Source organism: Macaca thibetana, chromosome 19, assembly GCF_024542745.1.
Source record: "Macaca thibetana thibetana isolate TM-01 chromosome 19, ASM2454274v1, whole genome shotgun sequence".
Lineage (NCBI taxonomy): Eukaryota > Metazoa > Chordata > Mammalia > Primates > Cercopithecidae > Macaca > Macaca thibetana.
The window spans coordinates 18,331,532-18,352,561 of NC_065596.1; the positions used below are offsets into that span (position 1 = coordinate 18,331,532).

The 21,030-nt window shown below is 56.6% G+C and overlaps 2 protein-coding genes across 3 annotated transcripts in view; both read left to right on the forward strand.

Moving 5' to 3' along the window:
• MICOS13 (mitochondrial contact site and cristae organizing system subunit 13) overlaps positions 1–21,030 on the forward strand; it is a 201,706-nt gene that overhangs the window by 76,425 nt on the left and 104,251 nt on the right. The window lies entirely within an intron of this gene.
• Positions 13,529–20,890, forward strand: DUS3L (dihydrouridine synthase 3 like). The gene is made up of 13 exons (XM_050770284.1): positions 13,529–13,742; positions 14,454–14,742; positions 15,052–15,576; positions 16,393–16,434; positions 17,478–17,630; positions 17,956–18,072; positions 18,301–18,366; positions 18,848–18,958; positions 19,174–19,270; positions 19,467–19,542; positions 20,236–20,424; positions 20,520–20,648; positions 20,755–20,890. Exons 1-13 carry the CDS (start codon positions 13,645–13,647, stop codon positions 20,825–20,827), a joined length of 1,965 nt encoding a protein of 654 aa, XP_050626241.1. The 5' UTR covers positions 13,529–13,644; the 3' UTR covers positions 20,828–20,890.

The following is a 21,030-nucleotide window of genomic DNA, read 5'->3' on the forward strand; positions in this document are numbered from 1 at the left end:
CCGGGACCCCAAGACACCCCCTCCGAAAGTGTCTAAGAGTCGCAGCTGTCCCGACGCCAGTGCCTGTGGCCCTCGGCGCCCCCTACATTCTATCGAGGATCTGACCTCTCTGCCAGACCTCCCCAACCGGTCCCATGTCCCCTTCCGGAGAACGAGGTGCCAAGAAGTCCCTTCACTAAGAAAGCCCCTGAAGGGAAGCCCCCAGAGTGGCGCCCCCCCAACTAGCTGTTTCCCATCCTCATTCCGGGGATCCCCGACCGCTCCTCTTGCCTAAATCCGAAGCCCCAAGACGGCCCCCCGATCCCTTCTGGCGAACTAAGACCCATGGCCCCCACCCCAACAGCTGTGGCCCCCGCATACAGCTCTCCCCACCCCACTGAGGATCGGGGTGTCCCCCTCCAATCTTGTCCCACGTCCTCCTTCCCCAGAAGCTGAAGAAGCCCCCTCCCAATAAAGCTCTTCCAGGGAACTGAGACGCAGTCTTCCCCTCAGACGGATGACAACACGCGCTGTCCTCAGCGCCCCCCATCAAGCAGCAAGTCCCCCCAGTGTGGCCTCAGAGCCCTGCAGGGGATTTCTCGCTCCTAGCTCCCGCCGGCGCCCCCTCCTGGCACTAAAGCTCGCGGGCCGGGGAACCCAAACCCACCCGGGCTCCTCCCCGACGGCTCCGCGCTCCCACAGCGCCCCCTGGCGGCACCGGGCTAACTCGGGGGGTGGGACTGGGATGGATGGGCGGGGCTGGGACTGCTGCGGCCGGGTTCCCGCCCCGCAGGGTGACCGAGAAACTCCAGCCCTGCAGACTCCTCCCCGCGCCGCCTGCGTTCTTGGGGCCCCGGTGCTCTGGTTTCTCGCTCCCGCCGCCTGGGTTCTTGGGGTCTCCTTCTCACTCCCGCCCTGGCTGCCTGCATTTTTCTGATTCCAGCAGCCTGGGGGTTCGCATGCAGATTAGGCCTTCCTAGAAGATCCCTAACGCCAACACATGCGCGTCCCCCCAAAGGGCCTGTACAACTTGCGGGACTGCGCAGTGCGCGCGGTGATGGGGACACTCACGCAGCCTCGCCTCCTGCTGCACGCGGGCTGATGCACGCGGTGCTGCGCACGTGCGCGGGATGCGTGCTGGAATGTGTTTGTGGGTGGGGGGACGAGAGAACGGGCCTGTGTCAGAGAAGTGGCAGCCTGTTCCCAGATCTAGGACGGAAGATAACAGGGATCTGTGTTCTGTGTGGCCTTGGGCCTGCCCCCCTGTGCCTCAGTTTCCCCACTTGTAACAGGGTATTACTAGTAGCTCTTCGCTGCGTTCTAGTAAGGATTGAATGAGTGTGAATAAGCTTGTATAAGTAATGAGTAAATGTGAATAAGTGAGTAAGCCTGGCAAGTGGGGAATGATGTCCCAATGTCTGGGATTACGGGTGTTCCCAAATGTTCACTCCCAGGAACCCATTCACAGTGACACACAGACACCCTGACCTCAAAAACACACCCTCAAACCTTTGTTCCTGGTGGGGTCACACCCCCTGCCATCTCTCTCTTTTTTTTTTTTTTTTTTTTTTTGAGGCAGAGTCTTGCTCTGTCGCCCAGGCTGGAGTGCAATGGCATAATCTTGGCTCACTGCAACCTTCGCCTCCCGGGTTCAAGCATTATCCTGCCTCAGCCTCCCAAGTAGCTGGGATTGCAGGCGCGCACCACCACGCCCAGGTAATTTTTGTATTTTTAGTAGACAGGTTTCACCATGTTGGTCAGGATGGTCTCGATCTCTCGACCTCGTGATCCGCCCGCCTCGGCCTCCCAAAGTGCTGGGATTAGAGGCGTGAGCCACCATGCCCGGCCTCTCTCTCCTTCTCACACAAACCTAGACGCCCTAGTGAGCACAGACATTCCCGCACAGTCACACCCTGCCCCACCCTCGGGTCCTCACACGCAGACACACGCTGACACAACCCCTCCACGGGTATCTCACAAGGACACGCGTACACTCTTCTGCGGGCGTCCTTCCTTACCCCACGCCCTTCTGAATGCACTCATGCCCACAGACCTGGGATTCACTCAGCCCCTGACACACACACACAGACACGCACTCTCTTAGCAGATCCTTACACACCCCCATGCTGCCTGGCACTGGTTAGCGCACACACACACACCCCGGGCCCCGTCTGGGAGGCACAGCTACCCCTGCACACACACAACCGGGCCAGGAGCCCACCCCCTCCCCAGCCCTCCATCATTAAGCTGTCACCAGCTGCCCCTCGGCTGCCTCCCGCTCACCCCACACCGCCTGTGCCCCCCTCCCCGCCGCGGCTAGGGGCCATGGGGGCGGGGGTCGAGCAGACACATGGAGAGCAGCACACACACACATGTGCCCACCATGTGGACGCTTGTAAAACGGTTGCCCCGGCAACAGCAACTTGAAAGACTTGGTTCTTCCTCTGGGACTGGGGGGAGACGCTAGGGGCGGGGCCAAGGTGGGGGCGGGGCCAAGGTGGGGGGCGGGGCGGGACATAGGAGGTGGGGACGCCAGGACCCACGCCCAGCTACAGCCATTCCAGTCAGGGACACAGACGCTGAAACACCTACACACGTGGACAGAGACCCCGTCGTACCTGGGGACACGGAGACCCTGCCTTGCTCAGGGCCAGCCCCGTGTGGTGACACCAGAAACACAGTTCCTTTCATCCTAACACCCTCCCAAATCACCCGCACACTCTCTGTCACCGACCCACACACTATCTCACCCCTTGTGACAGGCGGTGACAGACACCCTATCACACTCGCTGACCCACACGGAAGCCGGGAACTGAGGTGCACAGGGACACACGGGGCCCTCCAGGATTCCTCCACCCCCTATCCCAGAAAGGAACCCCAGGGATCAGGACTCTGCATTAAGAACACCCGTCTGTGAGCTAGGCATGGTGGCTCATGCCTGAAATCCCAGGGCTTTGGGAGGCTGAGGCAGGAGGATCAATGGAGGCCAGGAGTTCAAGACCAACCTGGGCAACATCCGGAGACCCCCATCTTTACAAAATAATTTTTTTTTTCATATTAGCCAGGCGTGGTGGTACACGCCTATATTTCCAGCTATTTGGGAGGCTGGGGCAGGAGGACCCCAACCCAGGAGGTCAAGGCTGCAGTGAGCTATGATGGTACCACTGCACTCCAGCATGGGTGACAGAGCGAGACCCTGTCCCCCCACAAGAAACTAAAAAACCAGTCCTCTGAATTCCATCCCTTTCCAAGAAATTGTCTGGGCTTGGCTGCCCGGGAGGCCAGGGAATTCAGAGGCTGGCTCTATGTGCAGGAAACACGGGTATTTACAATGCTTTATTTTTAAATCTTTTTTGTCCCAGGCTTGGGCTGCCGCAGGGCGGGCCGGATGTCGCCAAGTACTGAGCCTTTCTCTCTTCAAGTGCAGCCCATGGGCAGGATCTGTGGTCTTCCCAGAGCACAGATATGGGGAAACTGAGGCTCAGAGAGGAGCAGGAAGGCACCAACAGGCACTTGACCTTTTTCTTTCTTTCTTTCTTTCTGGAGACAGGGTCTCACTTTGTCACCCAGGCTGGAGTGCAGTGGCACCATCATAGCTCACTGCAGCCTCGACCTCCTGGGCTTAAGCGATCCTCCCACCTCAGCCTCCGTGTAGCTGGGACTACAGATGTGCACCACTGCACCCAGTTAATTTCTTAGTTTTTTAGAGAGATGGAGTCTTGTTGTGTTGCCCAGGTTGGTCTCCAACTCCTGGGCTGAAGCGATCCTCCCATCTCGGCCTCCCAAAGTGCCGGGATTACAGGCATGGGCCACCGTGTCTGGCCCAGGCACCTGACCTCTTTGACTGATTCAAGCCTGCTGGCATCAGGGTCAAGGCCGAGGCAGGGGTGGGACCATGCAGGGGTGGCTGTAAACCACACCCCAAAGCCTGCCTGCCCTTTCTGGTGTTTGCTTGGAAATTAGTTCCACTCGTTCGCTGTCTCCTCAAACATCTCCCCCAGGTAACTCCTGGCGACACTCACCCCCACCTCCACCTGCTCTGTGCCCACTTGGTGGTTGTGAGACTCAGGGATCAGAGAGGTCAAGCCGCTAACCTAAGGTCACAAGTAAAGAAAAAGCCGCAAAGTGGGGTTGGATGACTGTACCACGCTCCACCCCTGTCCTCCCGGGGGCTGGCCCCCTGCCCTCCCCGGGAGGCCACTGCTCCCAAAGGGAGTGATCTGTTCTCGGGTGGAGACTCCAGGGCAGAGGTTCTGGGAGGCCGGGGGCCGCTGGCCAAGACTCAGACTTGGCTGCTGCAGAAGTTTCCATCTTAGCGCCAGGAGTTGGGCCAGGTTCCGGGGGTTTGGGCTGCATCTCGAGACCCCCAGGGACCAGTCCTGTGGGGGTGGAGGTGGCTGGATGCCCACTGTGTCCCCTGGCTGGAGCACTGGCCATCCTTGCACACTGAGCACCACCCCAGCCCCCATTGTGTTGGTGACTGAGCTCATGGGGCCTCAGTTTCCCCATCTGCCAAATGGCTCCCATGTTTGTTCTGTGTCCAGCACTGGGCACGCAATATGTCATCAGAGCCTTGGAGGTGGGTGCTGTCATTCTCCCGTGGAGAGGGAAAGGGACTTACCCAGGACATTGGGGCAGCTCAGGACTCCCCCAAAACGATGCTTTGGGGCTACTGATTCAACAAAGTCACTCTCGCCCCAGCCCAGACCATGCTGAGCCCACACAGAGGCCTCAGCTCAGGCAGGACACAGAGCTGGAGACACACTCCTGGGCGGGGGTCAGGCTGGCCCGGAGCAAGGTCCCCAGCAGCTGGGGGAGGAGCCTACCAGGCAGGGATGGGACCCTGAAGGCCTGTGGGCGGCAGGAAGGGGCCGGCCGGTTCCAGGCGAGGATGGTAAAAACAGGGCCAGCAGCTGTCCCCACAGGGCCGTTTACAGCCACAGGTCAAGGGTCCAGTCCCTGGGGGACTTAGGTCAGCAAGGTGGGAAAACCATCAGGCCAACCAAGGAGGCCAAGGCAGGGGAATGGGGACTGGGGAGCAAGCAAGGAGCTGGACTGGGGTTGGGCGGTCTTGTGTGGTACACAGCAGCGGCTGAGCGGCTCTTCTCACAGTGGCACCAACATTCATGCACAACCACACACACACACACAGTCCTACACAAGCCACAGCCACCAAGGTATGTACACAATCCCTCATGCACCTTCATAACACAACAGACACACAGTCATGCAGACACACAATGGCACACACAGGCCTCCCCCAAGTCACGCATCCACCGCAGTCTGGCTCCCACACGCACACACACTCAGGGACACGCGCTCGCACCCGGCTCCCCCGCTCTCCACCACCTCCCACCCGCCCGCCCGCCTTGCCATCTCGCGTCCTTGGCCTGGGCTGCCCTAATCCCGGGCTCCTGTCCTGAAGCCAGGAGATAAGGAGCAGCTGCAGCCACAGATAAAGGAGTCGCAGCCACAAATCCGGGGCGGCCGCGGCAGCATCGGGCACTGAGCCCGGGGCCGCACCTGCCCTGCCGCTGCCACCCCCATCCGGCCTGGGCGAGAGGGCTGCAGAGAGGGCAAGAGGCGAACACAGAGTGGGGGAGAGACTGAGGAGCATGGAGGGAGGGGGAGCTAGAGAGAGGCAGAGATGGAGAGAAAAATTCGAGAGCGATTCGAGAAGGTCAGAGAAAGAAATACAGAAAGAACAAGAAATGTTTTCTGAGTTAGAAACAGGAAGAATAGGTTGGGCACAGTGGCTCATGTCTGTAATCCCAGCACTTTGAGAGACTGAGGTGGGAGGATTGCTTGAACCCAAGAGTTTGAGACCAGCCAGGACAGCATGATGAGACCCTATCTCTACAAAAAATACAGAAATTAGCCAGGCATGGTGGTGGGTGCCTGCGGTCCCAGCGACTCAGGAGGCTGAGGCAGGAGGATTACTTGAGCCCTGGAAGTTGAGACTGCATTGAGCCGAGATCATGCCACTGCACTCCAGCCTGGGTGGAAGAACAAGATCCTGTCTCTAAAAAGAAAGAGAGAAACAGTGGCCGGGCACGGTGGCTCACGCCTGTAATCCTAGCACTTTAGGAGGCCGAGGTGGGTGGATCACTTGAGGTCAGGAGTTTGCGACCAGCCTGGCCAATTTGGTGAAACGTCGTCTCTACTAAAACTACAAAAAAGTAGCTGGGCGTGGTGGCGGGCACCTGTAAGCCCGGCTACTTAGAAGGCTGAGGCAGGAGAATCGCTTAAACTTGGGAGGAGGAGGTTGCAGTGAGCCAAGATCGCGCTACTGCACTCCAGCCTGGGTGACAGAGCGAGACTCTGTCTCGAAAAATAGTAAAAGGAAGGAAGGAAGAAAGGAAGGAAGGAAGGGAGGGAGGGAGGGAGGGGGGGAGGATAAGGGGGAGAGAGAGAGAAAAACAGAGAGAGAGAAAGAACCAGCTGGTGACTGAACAAAAAACCACCAGTTGAGTCCGCAGGTCCTACTCCACCGCTACCTGGGTGCCTCAGTCTCCCTACCTGCTCAGGGGCCCCAAGACCACTGACCTCCATTCTCCTTCCTCCAGGTTAGTCAAGGACGGTCCAGGCCTGGTGCGGGATTGGGGTGCATATTCCTCAATGTCCCCACACACTGTACAGTGACACCAATAGCTTGAGCCAGGGCCCTTGGGAAGCCCTCAGCCCCCTCCCCCAGCCTCAGAGAAGGTGGGATTCTCTAAAGCAGGCTCTGTCGCTTTGTGCCTCAGTTTCCCCCATCATGGTAAGATGCATTCACTCAGCAAGTGTCCACGGAACACCGCTTGTGTACCAGACCCTGTGTTGGGCGCTGGGGACACAAAGTGACTAAGCTAAGCCCGTTTCCCACAGTCTCTGGGCTCATCATCCAGTGGGAAAGACGGGCACGTGGCCAGGCATCCCCAGTCCTGCCCGGCCCTGATCGGGGGCCATTCAGAAAGCTGCAGAGCCCAAGCCAGGTGTGGTGGCTCACGCCTGTAATCCCAGCGCTTTGGGAGCCCGAGGCGGGTGGATCACTTAAGGCCAGGAGTTCGAGACCAGCCTGGCCAACATGGTGAAACCCCGTCTCTACTAAAAATACAAAAATTAGCTGGGTGTTGTGGCGCATGCCTGTAATTCCAGCTACTAGGGAAGCTGAGACAGGAGAATCACTTGAACCCAGTCGGCAGAGGTTGCAGTGAGCTGAGACTGCACCACTGCACTCCAGCCTGGGCAACAGAGTGAGACTCTGTCTAAAAAAAAAAAAAGAAAGAAAGCCGCAGAGCCCAAAGTGGGCACTGAACCCACTCTGAGCAGGCGACAGTCAGGGAGGTGTTTTTTTTTGAGACAGAGTCTATCTCTGTCATTCAGACTGGAGTGCGGTGGCCCGATCTCAGCTCACTGCGGCCTCCACCTCCCAGGTTCAAGCGATCCTCATGCCTCAGCCTCCCAAGCAGCTGGGATTACAGGGGTGTGCCACCATGCTCGGCTAATTTTGGTCGCGCGTGTGTGTGTGTGTGTGTGTGTGTGTGTGTGTGTCTTTGAGATGGAGTCTTGCTCTGTTGCCCAGGCTGGAGGGCAGTGGCATGATCTTGGCTCACCACAACCTCTGCCTCCCAGGTTCTAGCGATTCTCCTGCCTCAGCCTCCCAAGTAGCTAGGACTACAGGTGCTCACCAACATGCCTGGCTAATTTTTGTATTTTTAGTAGAGACAGGGTTTCACTATGTTGGCCAGGCTGGTCTCGAACTCCTGATCTCGTGATCTGCCCGCCTTGGCCTCCCAAAGTGCTGGGATTACAGGTTGAGCCACCACACCCAGCCTCCAACCCTTTTTTTTTTTTTTTGAGAGGGAGTCTTGCTCTGTCACCCAGGCTGGAGTGCAATGGCACAATCTCAACTCGCTGCAACCTCTGCCTCCTGGGTTCAAGCCATTCTCCTGCCTCAGCCTCCCGAGTAGCTAGGATTATAGGCACCCACCACCACGCCCAGCTAATTTTTTAATTTTTAGTAGAGACAGGGTTTTGCCATGTTGGCCAGGCTGATCTCGAACTCCTGACCTCATGATCCGCTCACCTTGACCTCCCAAAGTGCTGGGATGACAGGCATGAACCACCGTGCCTGGCTCCAGCCTCCAACTCTTTCTGCTTGATTGCATGAGGCCAGAAGTTCAAGACCACCCCGGGCAACACAGCAAGATCCCATCTATAGGAAATATAGAAAATTTAGCCAGGCAAGGTGGCATGAGCCTGTAGCCCGAGTTACTTGGGAGGCTAAGACAGGAAGATCACTTAACCCTACGAGATCGAAGCTGCAGTGAGCTATGATCCTGCCACTGCACTCCAGCCGGGGCCCTGTCTCTGAAGAAAAAAAAAAAAAGAAGAAGAAAAAGAAGGCTTAGAATGGGGCCTAGTACACAAAGTGTTCAATAATTGTTCAGCTACTGGTAAACAATATTATACCACTATAATAATATAATAATGGCCAGGCGCAGTGGCTCACGCCTGTAATCCCAGCACTTTGGGAGGCTGAAGCGGGCAGGTCACGAGGTCAGGAGTTTGAGACAAGCCTGGCCAGCATGGTGAAACCCTGTCTCTACTAAAAATACAAAAAATTAGCCAAGCATGGTGGCACGTGCCTGTAGTCTCAGCTATTCGGGAGGCTGAGGCAGGAGAATTGCTTGAACCCAGCAGGCGGAGGTTGCAGTGAGCCGAGATCAGGCCACTGCACACCAGCCTAGGTGACAGAGTGAGACTCTGTCTCAAAAATAATGACAATAATATAATAATAATAAATGATAATATATAATAGTAAACAGTTGATGTTATTTTATTCATATTAATATCATACTTGGCAATGGCCAATCCACAGCCCTCCTCCTACAGGAAGCCTTCTGGGATTGCCTTACACTGAGGAGGTGGAGTTATCACAGGGGACAGCCAGGCAGCCCTGGGTGATCTCTTCTTCAAGGCTGAGGCCCAGAGAGAGGAGGCCACATTCCTGAGGTTGCCTTTTGTGGGCCTCAGTTTCTGCCATCTGACAATTGTCTCCTCAAAGCTATCTGGGGGAGTGGTGACATGATGAGAAAGAAAAGTGGGAGAACCTCAGAGGGGAATGGATGGGCACCCCTGGAGGGAGGAGTACCCATCCCTGGATGGTGGACAAGCCCAGATAGACAAGAAGTCTCACCCCAGTCAGGCGTGGTGACTCACATCTGTAATCCCAGCACTTTGGGAGGTCAGGGTAGGCGGATCGCCTGAGGTCAGGAGTTCGAGATCAGCCTGGCCAACATGGTGAAACCCTGTCTCTACTAAAAATACAAAAATTAGCTGGGCGTGGTGGTGGGTGCCTATAATCCTAGCTACTCGGGAGGCTGAGGCAGGAGAATTGCTTGAACCCAGGAGGCAGAGGTTGCAGCGAGTTGAGATTGCGCCATTGCACTCCAGCCTGGGTGACAAGAGCGAGACTTAATCTAAAAAAAAAAAAAGTCTCACCCTGACTACTTTGGTTTCTTCTGGTTTTATTGATTTATTTTTAATTTTTATTTTATATATACTTTTTTTTTTTGAGACAGGATCTCACTTTGTTGTCCAAGCTGGAGTGCAGTGGCACGATCTCAGCTCACTGCAACCTCCGCCTCTGGGGTTCAAGTGATTCTCATGCCTCAGCCACTCCAGTAGCTGGGATTACAGGCACCCACCACCATACCTGGCTAATTTTTGTGTAGTTTTAGTAGAGACAGGGTTTCAACATGTTGCCCAGGCTGGTCTTGAACTTCTGGCCTCAAATGACTCAACCGCCTCGGTTTCCCAAAGTACTGGGACTACATGAGCCACCGCACCTAGCCATTTATTTATTTTTAGAGATGGGGTCTCACTCTGTTGACCAGGCTGGAGTGCAGTGGCACGATCATAGCTCACTGCAGCATTGACCTCCCAGTCTCAAGCAATCCTCCTGCCTCAGCCTCCCGAGTAGATGGATCCACAGATGCGCGCCACGATGCCCAGCTAGTTTTTCAATTTTTTTCCGAGAAGAGGTCTCCTCTCTAAGTGGCCAAGGCTGCTGGTCCGGAACGCCTGGCCTCAAGCGATCCTCCTGTCTCCAGAGGGCTAGGATTACAGCATTAAGCCAAGGTGCCTGGCCTTTTCCAGTTTTAGATTCCCAGGTTCCACCGTTTTGTTCCCAGATTGTCCTACAGAGGGCAGCCGAGGCCAGAGATGGAAGACAAAATGCCCACTCTCCCCTCCACTTTCTCCCAGGTCTTAGAAAATCAAGTTCCAAGCCAGTTGTGGCCTCGGGCAAATCCCTTCCCTCTTTGGGCCTCAGTTTCCCCATCTTTTTTTTTTTTTTTTGAGACAGAGTCTCTCTGTGTCACCAGGCTGGAGTGTAGTCGCGCGATCTTGGCTCACTGCAAGTTCCACCTACCGTGTTCAAGTGATTCTCCTGCCTCAGCCTCGCAAGTAGCTGGGATTACAGGCGTGTGCCACCAAGCCCGGCTAATTTTTGTATTTTTAGTAGAGAGGGGGTTTCACCATATTGGCCAGGATGGTCTTGATCTCTTGACCTCGTGATCCGCCCGCCTTGCCCTCCCAAAGTGCTGGGATTACAGGCGTGAGCCACCACGCCCGGCCTAAGGGAGATACTTTTATCTGCCCCATTTTATTGATGAGGTGTCTGGGGTGTGAGAGAGGCTAAATGAGATGCCCAATGGTTCCAGCTGGTAAGTGGAGGGGCAGGGATTCAACCTGGTTGAGTCCAGAGCCCTGAATTTCCTGTGCACACCAAACCTTCTCCAGGAATAGGGAGTTTAGGGGGTACAACAGGGCTTGGTGGGGACTCTGGCAAATGCTGAGTAGATCCAGCTTTCCTTGGCGCACAGCCTTCTGTGGCTCTCATTTCACTCACATATGATGAAAGCCCAAGTCCTTCTCGAAGCTCACTGAGTCCGGCAAAACCCTCACCTTTTCACCTCCCTTCCCTGGCTTCCTCCTTCTCTCCCCCTTGGACTGTCTGCTCCAACCACATGGGCCTCCTCAATGTTCCTCCAACATGCCAGGACTTTTCCTCCTGCCTCAGGGCCTTTGCACTGGCTGTTCCCTCCACCTGGGACACTTTCCCTCTGATATCCCTACAACTCTCTCCCGCAGCTCTTCCAAATACTCTCAAACATGACCTTCCCCAGGAAGCCTTCCCTGGCCGGCCTATTAACAACTGCAACTGCAGCAGTGACCTATAATTGCACCACTGTACTCCAGCCTGGGCAACAGAGCAAGATTCTGTCTCAAAAAATAAATAAATCTATTTTTTAAATAAGTAAATAAATAAATTTAAATAAATAAACTCTGTCTCTCAAAAACAATTAAAATTTAGCTGGGGAGAGTGACTCACGCCTGTAATCCCTGCATTTTGGGAGGCCAAGGCAGGTGCATCACTTGAGGCCAGGAGTTTAAGACCAGCCTGCCCAACATGATGAAACCCCATCTGTACTAAAAATACAAAACTTAGCCAGGCATGGTAGTGGGTGTCTGTAATCCCAGCTACCTGGGAGGCTGAGGCAGGAGAATCGCTTGAACCGGAAAGGCGGAGGTTGCAAACAGCCGAGATCGCGCCACTGCACTCCAGCCTGGGCGACAGAGCCAGACTTCCTCTTACAAAAAAAAAAAAAAAGAAAGGCCGGGCACAGTGGCTCATGCCTGTAATCCCAGCACTTTGGGAGGCCGAGGCGGGCGGATCACGAGGTCAGGAGCTCAAGAACATCCTGGCTAACACGATGAAACCCCGTCTCTACTAAAAATACAAAAAAATTAGCCGGGCGTGGGGGCGGGCGCCTGTAGTCCCACCTACTTGGGAGGCTGAGGCAGGAGAATGGCGTGAACCCGGGAGGCGGAGCTTGCAGTGAGCCGAGATTGCGCCACTGCACTCCACCCCGGGCGACAGAGCCAGACTCCGTCTCAAAAAAAAAAAAAAAAAAAAAAAAAACCCAACAGCCAAGGGTAGAATTCCAAATCCACGTTACTGCTTTATTACCTCCTCTTTTACGGTTTAATTTACTTATGTACAGTTGACTCTCGAACAACTCGGGTTTGAACTGCATCCAACCACTTATAAGTAGTCTTTAAAAAATGAAATACAGTTGGCCATCCGTATCCGCGGGTTCTTTAACCCCTACCAAATGCGGAGGCGGGATGGGAAACCTGCGGATACAAAGGGCGAATTTTTTCCTATACAGGGATTCCGTTGGGCGACTGGGGAACTTGAGTATACGCGGATTTTGGTATGAGCGGTCTTGGAACCAATCCCCCAAATTCTGAGGAGTATTATGTTTTTTGTCTGTGTTTCCGACTCCCAAGTGAGCTCTTAAAAGCAATGATTTCTCCGTTTTGTTTACTACCACACCCCCAGCATCTACCACAGCATCTGGCATACAGACGCTCAACTAATTATTTGTTGAAACTAATGTCCTGCATAAAAGTAGTGTAATTTACTTTTTTTTGTTTTTGTTTTTTTGAGATGGAGTCTTGCTTTGTCCCCCAGGCTGGAGTGAAGTGGCCCGATCTTGGCTCACCGTAACCTCCTCCTCCCGGGTTCAAGCAATTCACCTGCCTCAGCCTCCTGAGCAGCTGGGATTACAGGCGCCCACTACCACGCCTGGCTAATTTTTGTATTTTTAGTAGAGATGGGGTTTTGCCATGTTGTCCAGGCTGGTCTCGAACTCCTGACCTCAGGTGATCTGCCTGCCTCCGCCTCCCAAATTGCTGGGATTACAGGCGTGAACCACCGCATCCGGTTTTATTTATTTATTTGGAGGCAGAGTCTCGCTCTGTCACTCAAGCTGGAGTGCAATGGTGTGATTTCAGCTCACTGCAACCTCCACCTCCCTGGTTCAAGCGATTTTCCTGCCTCAGCCTCCCAAGTAGCTGGGATGACAGGCATGTGCCACCACGACCAGATAATTTTTTATATTTTTAGTAGAGATGGGGTTTCGCCACGTTGTCTAGGCTGGTCTCAAACTCCTGACCTCAGGTGATTCGCCCGCCTCGGCCTCCCAAAGTGCTGGGATTACAGGTGTGAGCCACCGCGCCCGACCCCTAATTTACATTTTTAAAAACCCTAGTAGGGGCTGGGAACCATGGCTCACGCCTGTAATCCCAATGCTTGGGAGGCCAAAGTAGGAGAATCGCTTGAGCCCAAGAGTTCGAGATCAGCCTGGGCAACCTGGTGAAACGTCGTCTCTACAGAAAATTTAAAAATTAGCCAGGCCTATTGGTGCATGTCTGTAGACGCAGCTACTCGGGAGGCTGAAGTGGGAGGATCGCTTGTGCCCAGGAAGAGGCTGCAGTGAGTCGTGATCGTACCACTGCACTCCAGCCTGGGCGACAGAACGAGACCGTTTCAAACAGAATAAAGACAAAACCCCCAAAACACCCTAACAAGTAGGCTCCATGAGTCCAGAAGCTGATTGCAGTTCAGTTTGCAAGCTGCCAGGCTCTAGTTTATATAGGATCTGAGGCTCAACCCATGTACAGGCACCCCGCCCCCGCGTTGCGTCACGGGCGCGCAATGGCGCCATTGGAACGACACGAGCATGCGCACTTCCCCAGCACAAGCAGGGAAGACACGCGTGACCCGGAAGGCCTTCCCGCCACACTCCAGAACGGGCGTGAGGGGCGCCGATGGCGGAGGGAACGGCGGAGGCCCCTCTAGAGAACGGTGGTGGCGGCGACTCAGGAGCCGGAGCGTTGGAACGGGGAGTGGCGCCCATTAAGCCTCAGTGAGTCGCCGGGGCAGGAGGGAAGTTCAAGGGCCCTTTCCGGCACCCATAGCGTGGCCCAAGCTGTGCATGCCGGGAAATTAGGCAGCGGCTAAGGGCGAGAAGCCATCGGTTCTTCATTCCGGACTGTTCTTCCGCCTGCAGTGTGGTCAGCGGAGGTATCTGAGATTGTGCACGTTGGTGACCGTCACATGCGCGAAGGACACCACGTGCATGCTAGGGCAGGTGGGATTTGAGGCCAGGCCCGCGGTGCATACTGGGGATTGTAGTCCCTGCATATGGACATACGGCGCATGTGCCCCGCCAGCGGCGGTTACTGGCGGGTCCTGGGTTTGGAGTGAGTGCCGTGGGGCGTGCTGGGGCTTGCGGTGTTTGAAGGGCCGAAAGGCGTGCAGGGAAATGTGGCGGCTTAGACTCCGCTTCAAGGCATGCTGGGAATTGTAGTTTTTCTTAGCCTAACATGCGCAGGGACGTTCTTGACTGAACCTGATAATAGTTTTCGCGCAACACTTTGGACAGTGAGGACCCAGGGACGAAATAGATCTTTTTTGAGGCCCTGAGGGGCTCCCAGGCTGGGAGCTGGCTAGTTCTTAAGTAGTGAGCTCCCCATCAGCAGAAGGATTTAAGCACGGGCAAGTGTTTCTAGCCTCCTTTCGCTAGTGTTTATTGACTCTACGTTTAGAGGGTTTTCCTTTCCCTGTCTGTCGGCAGATACCTCACCACCAAGGAGCAGTTTCACCAATTCCTGGAAGCCAAAGGGCAGGAGAAGCCTTGCCGGGAAACCGAGGTAGGAGACTCAGCTGGCAATGACCTGGCTGAGCCTGAGGCTAAGCGGATCCGACTGGAGGATGGACAGACGGAGGACGGGCAGACGGAGGAGGCAGCAGAGCCCAGGGAGCAGCCGCAGACTCAGAAGAGGGCCCGGGGACAAAACAAGGGCCGGCCTCATGTGAAGCCCACACACTACGACAAGAACAGGCTGTGCCCCTCCCTGATCCAGGCGAGTGCGGCCACGTGAGCATTCCTGCCGGGTGTTTCCTGGCGGTGGGGAATTGTTAGAAAGCTCCTGGGCCTTCAGCAGTGAGCAGTGAGCTTGCTCTGCTGCCATTCCGTCTTCATCCTCCTCCGGATATATTGTGGGGCTTGTCATTGTTCTTATTGTACCAATGGAGGGGCAGAGGCACAGTGAGGTGCCTGACTTGCCCAGGGACACAGAGCCAGGAGGGGTGACCTAGAGTTTGAATCCCTGACTGCTGGGCTGCCCCGGGGTCTCCCTGTCCTCCCTCACTCCTTCCCTGTTTCCCCGCAGGAGTCGGCTGCTAAGTGTTTCTTCGGCGATCGCTGCCGCTTCCTGCACGACGTGCGGCGCTACCTGGAGACTAAGCCGGCAGACCTGGGCCCCCGCTGTGTGCTCTTCCAGACCTTCGGCCGGTGCCCCTACGGCGTGACCTGCCGCTTCGCTGGGGCCCATTTGGGGCCCGAGGGACAGAACCTGGTGCAGGAGGAGTTGGCGGCCCGCGGGGCCCAGCCCCCACCCGTGCGCAACGGCCTGGACAAAGCCCTGCAGCAGCAGCTACGGAAGCGCGAGGTCCGCTTCGAGCGAGCTGAGCAGGCCCTGCGCCGGTTCAGCCAGGGCCAGCCGCCGGGCCCCACACCTGCTGCTGCTGTACCCGAGGGCACGGCAGCCGAGGGTGCTCCCAGGCAGGACAACTGTGGCGCCCAGCAGGTCCCCACAGGGCTGGGCACTAGCACCCCTCCTAGCAGCCCCGTGCGGACCTGCGGGCCCCTGACGGATGAAGACGTGGTCAGGCTGCGGCCCTGTGAGAAGAAGCGGGTACGTGTTGAGAGCAATGTCAGTAGCAGACCTGTCCATCAGGTGTGCATCTATTAGGCACCAGCTGTGACCACGTTCCTGTTCTAGCTCCCTGGGAGTCAGAGGCTGTGCCTTGAAGGAGCTCCCAGCTGAGTCTCCCTCTCTGTGCTCTGTCCTGGGCCCAGCCTTCAGGAGGTCCCACTCTGGTGGTGACAGAAAGAGCTGGACAGGGCCGGGCGCGGTGGCTCACGCTTGTAATCCCAACACTTTGGGAGGCTGAGGCAGGCAGATTATTTGAGATCGGGAGTTCAAGACCAGCCTAGCCATCATGGTGAAACCGTGTCTCTACTAAAAATACAAAAATTAGCCGGGCATAGTGGCGGGAGCCTGTAATTCAAGCTACTCAGGAGGCTGAAGCAGGAGAATCGCTTGAACCCGGGAGGCGGATGTTGCATTGAGCCAAGATTGTGCCACTGCACTCCAGCCTGGGCGACAGAGCAAGACTGCATCTGGGGGGAAAAAAAAAAAAGCTGGGCACACTCTCAGTCCCACAGGGTCACGGTTGGGCAGCAGGGGACAATATGGAAGGCTTCCTGGAGGAGGGGGCATTGCAGCTGGGTTTGGATGGTTAAGTAGAAGCTTTCCAGTGGAGGAGACGATGAGGAAAAGAACATTCCTGATCAAGGGATTGATTGGCACATGCAGAGGCCCAGAAAAGGAGCCAGGCCATTGGGGCCAGGGCCAAGTGTGTCCTAGACTGTGGGGAGAAGGGAGGTCCAGGGCCTCAGCAGCTGGGGTGGAGGCCCAAGCTTCACTTGTATTTTTTTTTCCCTCTAGCTGGACATCCGTGGCAAACTTTACCTGGCCCCCCTCACCACGGTAGGACCTGGGTCAGGTGGCTGCTGGGGTGGCAGGGTGGCAATGTGGCCATTCCAGCAGGGCTTAGTGTCTCCGCACCTGCTGGATTGTGGGGCTGGGGCGCATATTCAGGATCCGGCTGTGTGTGTGTCTGTGTGCGTAGTGTGTGTGTGTGTGTATGCATGTGTGTATGTATACATGTGTATGTGTGTGTTTGTATGTATGCGTATGTGCGTGTCTGTGTGCATAGTGTGTGTGTATGCGTGTTTGTATGTATGCGTGTGTGTGTCTGTGTGTGTGTCTGTGTGCATAGTGTGTGTGTGTTTGTATGTATGCGTATGTGTGTCTGTGCATAGTGTGTGTGTATGTGTGTGTGTTTGTATGTATGCGTGTGTGTGTGTGCAGTGTGTGTCTGTGTAGTGTGTGTGTATGTGTGTGTGTGTGTCTGTGTGCATAGTGTGTGTATGCGTGTTTGTATGCATGTGTATGCGTGTGTGTGTGTGCATAGTGTGTGTGTATGCGTGTGTTTGTATATATGCATGTGTATGCGTGTGTCTGTGTGCATAGTGTGTATGCGTGTGTGTTTGTATGCGTGTGTGTCTGTGTCTGCATAGTGTGTGTGTATGCGTGTGTGTTTGTATGCGCGTGTATGTGTGTGTCTGTGTGTGTGCATAGTGTGTGTGTGTTTGTATGTATGCGTGTGTATGTGTGTGTCTGCATTGTTTGTGTATGTGTGTGTTTGTGTGTATGCGTGTGTGTGTGTGCAGTGTGTGTATGTGTGTGTGTTTGTATGTATGCATGTGTATGTGTGTGTGTGTGTGCATTGTGTGTGTGTATGCGTGTGTCTGTGTGTGTGTCTGTGTGCATAGTGTGTATGCGTGTGTGTTTGTATGTATGTGTGTGTGTATGTGTGTCTGTGTGCATAGTGTGTGTGGGGGGGGTCTGTGTGTGTATGCATGTGTGCGTGTGTCTGTGTATGTGTGTGTGTGTGTGTGGTGTGTGTGTGGTGTGTGTGGGTGTGTGCGTGTGTGCATGAGCATATGTGTCTCCTGCTCCCCCCTCAGTGTGGGAACCTGCCCTTCCGACGGATCTGCAAGCGCTTCGGGGCGGACGTGACATGCGGAGAGATGGCCGTGTGCACCAACCTGCTGCAGGGCCAGATGTCCGAGTGGGCGCTGCTCAAACGCCACCAGTGCGAAGACGTCTTTGGCGTCCAGGTCACTGCCCGCCCCGAGGGAGGGAGAGTGGAGGGGCCCTCGGCTGCGCTGTCTCAGAGCCAGGTTCCAGGTCTGCCCTGGTTGCCTCCTCGACCCCCTGGCCTCAGCTGTGGAATGGGGGAATGGGGGTGGTTCCCTGATCCACCTCTGGGGACCGATGACCGTGGCCGGGGACCAGTGCCTTACAGACAGACCTTGGCTCCTTCCAGGGAGGGCCCGAGAGAGGAGGCTGCTGGCTCAGGGCCCCCCAGTGGGGAGGGAACAGCCAAGTGGGGACAGTTGAGACTCTCCCCTCACCCCCTGTTCTGCCGCTGCCTACCTACAGTTGGAGGGCGCCTTCCCCGACACCATGACCAAGTGCGCCGAGCTGCTGAGCCGCACCGTGGAGGTGGACTTTGTGGACATCAACGTCGGCTGCCCCATCGACCTCGTGTACAAGAAGGTAGTGGCCCCGGACGTGTGCCTTGGTTTCCCCATCTGGGCAGGGAGGCACTGGGCCAGCCAACGATGTCGTGGGTAGAGGGTCAAGGGTTCAGGCCCAAGTGTGGCCCTGGAGCCCCTGCCTTTCCTGCGGGTTGACATCTCCTGGTGGGGGCCTCCAGGCAGCAGGGGTGAGGGGTCTTGGGGTGGCCCGGGTCCTGCTCTCCCTCCACCTGCCTGTCTCTTCCAGGGCGGGGGCTGTGCCCTCATGAATCGCTCCACCAAGTTCCAGCAGATCGTTCGTGGCATGAACCAGGTATGGCCAGCCACATCCCCACATTGGCTCCCAAACAACTCCCCCAGGCCCTGCCTCCCACCACCTCCCACCATCTCCCACCACCTCCCACCACCTCCCACCATCTCCCACCACCTCCCACCATCTCCCACCACCTCCCACCATCTCCCGCCACCTCCCACCATCTCCCACCACCTCCTACCACATTCCACCGTCTCCCAGTGTCTCCCACCGCCTCCCACCATCTCTCACCACCTCCCACCATCTCCCACCACCTCCTACCACATTCCACTGTCTCCCACCACCTCCCACCGTCTCCCATCACCTCCCACCGCCTCCCACCATCTCCCACTATCTCCCACCACCTCCCACCACATTCTACCGTCTCCCACTATCTCCCACCACCTCCCACCATCTCCTACCACCTCCCACCACCTCCCAGTGTCTCCCACAACCTCCCACCACATCCCACCGTCTCCCACCACCTCCCACCATCCTATAGGTGTTGGACGTGCCACTGACTGTGAAGATCCGCACAGGCGTCCAGGAGCGTGTGAACCTGGCGCACCGCCTGCTGCCCGAGCTGCGGGACTGGGGCGTGGCACTCGTCACGGTGGGTCTTGGGACGCCTCGGGCATCAGGGTCTCGGGGTCGACCCCGCGTCCCTTCCTAACGGCTCCTCTCCTCCCATCCCTCCCTCTTCACCTCCGCACCTCCCTCTGTCTCCGCCTCTGTCTCTCTCTGTCCCTCTCAGCCTGGCTCTCTCGGTCTCTTTCTCTCTGCGTCTCACTCTCTGCCTCCTACCCTGCGTGGCGGCTTCTCCCCCAGCTCCACGGCCGCTCCCGGGAGCAGCGCTACACCAAGCTAGCCGACTGGCAGTACATCGAGGAGTGCGCGAAGGCCGCCAGCCCCATGCCCCTGTTCGGTGGGTGCTCCGGGAAGCCACCTCCCTCTCCCCTGCCACCCTCGGTCACTCTGGGCTGTTCACCTTCCCACCTGGGACCCCCTCCTACCACCCTGATGGGGGCCACTGGGTCAGCCAAAACTGAAGGGCTGGTAGGGAGACCCCCAGGGTCCCACCTGCCCGTGTCTCCCTGAGACCCCAACCTCTGTCTTCTCAGGAAATGGGGACATCTTGTCATTTGAGGATGCCAACCGCGCCATGCAGACTGGTGTTGCCGGGATCATGATTGCCCGGTGAGTGCCCAGAGATGTTACAGAGATGCAGCTCCAGCTTAATGCACAGCAGCGGTGCCCCGAACCCGACACGCCATCACCCACCCCTGCTCTGTGGCGGGCTGTTGGTCCCAAGTTGGGAGGGGCAGAGAGCGCTGTTAGGAGCTACAGCTGTGTTGCGGCAGAGAGGACTGAAAATTGCTGCTGCCATGGGATCTGATTATGGTGGGTTGAAAGTCCTGGGCTTTGGCCAGGTGGACTGGCTCACCCCTGTAATCACAGCACTTTGGGAGGCCAAGGCAGGCCGATCATTTGAGGTCAGAAGTTCAAGACCAGCCTGGCCAACGTGGTGAAACCCCATCTCTACTAAAAATACAAAAATTAGCCAGGTGTGGTAGTACACGCCTGTAATCCCAACTACTAGGGAGACTGAGGCAGAATGCTTAAATCTGGGAGATGGAGGTTGTACAGTGAGCCGAGATCTTATCACTGCACTCCAGCCTGGGCAACAGAGCCAGACTCTGCCTAAAAAAAAAAGAAAAGAAGAAAAGAAAGTCCTGGGCTTTGAAGGTTGTGTGCACACAGCCGGGAGGCTTCCTAGGCTTAGTAGGTTTCGTGGTCTGGGCTCCAGCTCAGGCCAGGCCATGGAAGCAGGGGCCACACGATCCCAGGCAGGCTGGTGGCTGGGCCCACTGATCGTCGCCCGTCCCACAGTGGCGCCCTGCTCAAGCCGTGGCTGTTCACGGAGATCAAGGAGCAGAGGCACTGGGACATCTCGTCGTCCGAGCGCCTGGACATCCTGCGGGACTTTACCAACTACGGCCTGGAGCACTGGGGCTCGGACACGCAGGGTGTGGAGAAGACCCGACGCTTCCTGCTCGAGTGGCTGTCCTTCCTGTGCCGGTGGGCACCGGGGCTGGCTGGGGTGGGCGGCGCATGGGCCGCGGCTGGCTAGGGCTGACTCAAGCCTGTTCTGCTGCCTGCCCGCCTGCCTGCAGGTACGTGCCCGTGGGGCTGCTGGAACGGCTCCCACAGAGGATCAACGAGCGGCCGCCCTACTACCTGGGCCGCGACTACCTGGAGACGCTGATGGCCAGCCAGAAGGCCGCCGACTGGATCCGCATCAGGTGCCTGGGTGGGCTGGAGGTGCAGGGCTGGAGTCGGGGCCCTGGGTCATGGAGGGTGCTTTGCAGGCCCTGGGCCTGACCTTGCTTTCCACCTGCCCTCCCACAGTGAGATGCTCCTTGGACCAGTGCCCCCCAACTTCGTCTTCTTGCCGAAGCACAAGGCCAACGCGTATAAGTAGCCTCAGGCTTTCCCAGGGGCACCGTGGGGCGAGGAGAGTACAATAAATTTTATTCTTTTAAAATCCAGGCCTTTCTGTGACCCTGAAGCAGCCCCTCCTTGGCCCCCATCTTCCCCAAACCTCTTGGCCGCCTCCATGGGCCCTGCCCCAAGCTGGGTGCTGCTCGTGCCCAGAGAGGCCTTGACCCCCAAGAAGGTAGCAGA

Coding starts and splice junctions, on each gene's coding strand:
- DUS3L (XM_050770284.1), top strand. CDS start 13,645: ATGGCGGAGGGAACGGCGGAGGCCCCTCTAGAGAACGGTGGTGGCGGC. Junction 16,435..17,477: donor ACCTGGCCCCCCTCACCACG/GTAGGACCTGGG, acceptor CTCCCCCCTCAG/TGTGGGAACCTGCCCTTCCG. Junction 19,543..20,235: donor GCCGGGATCATGATTGCCCG/GTGAGTGCCCAG, acceptor CCCGTCCCACAG/TGGCGCCCTGCTCAAGCCGT.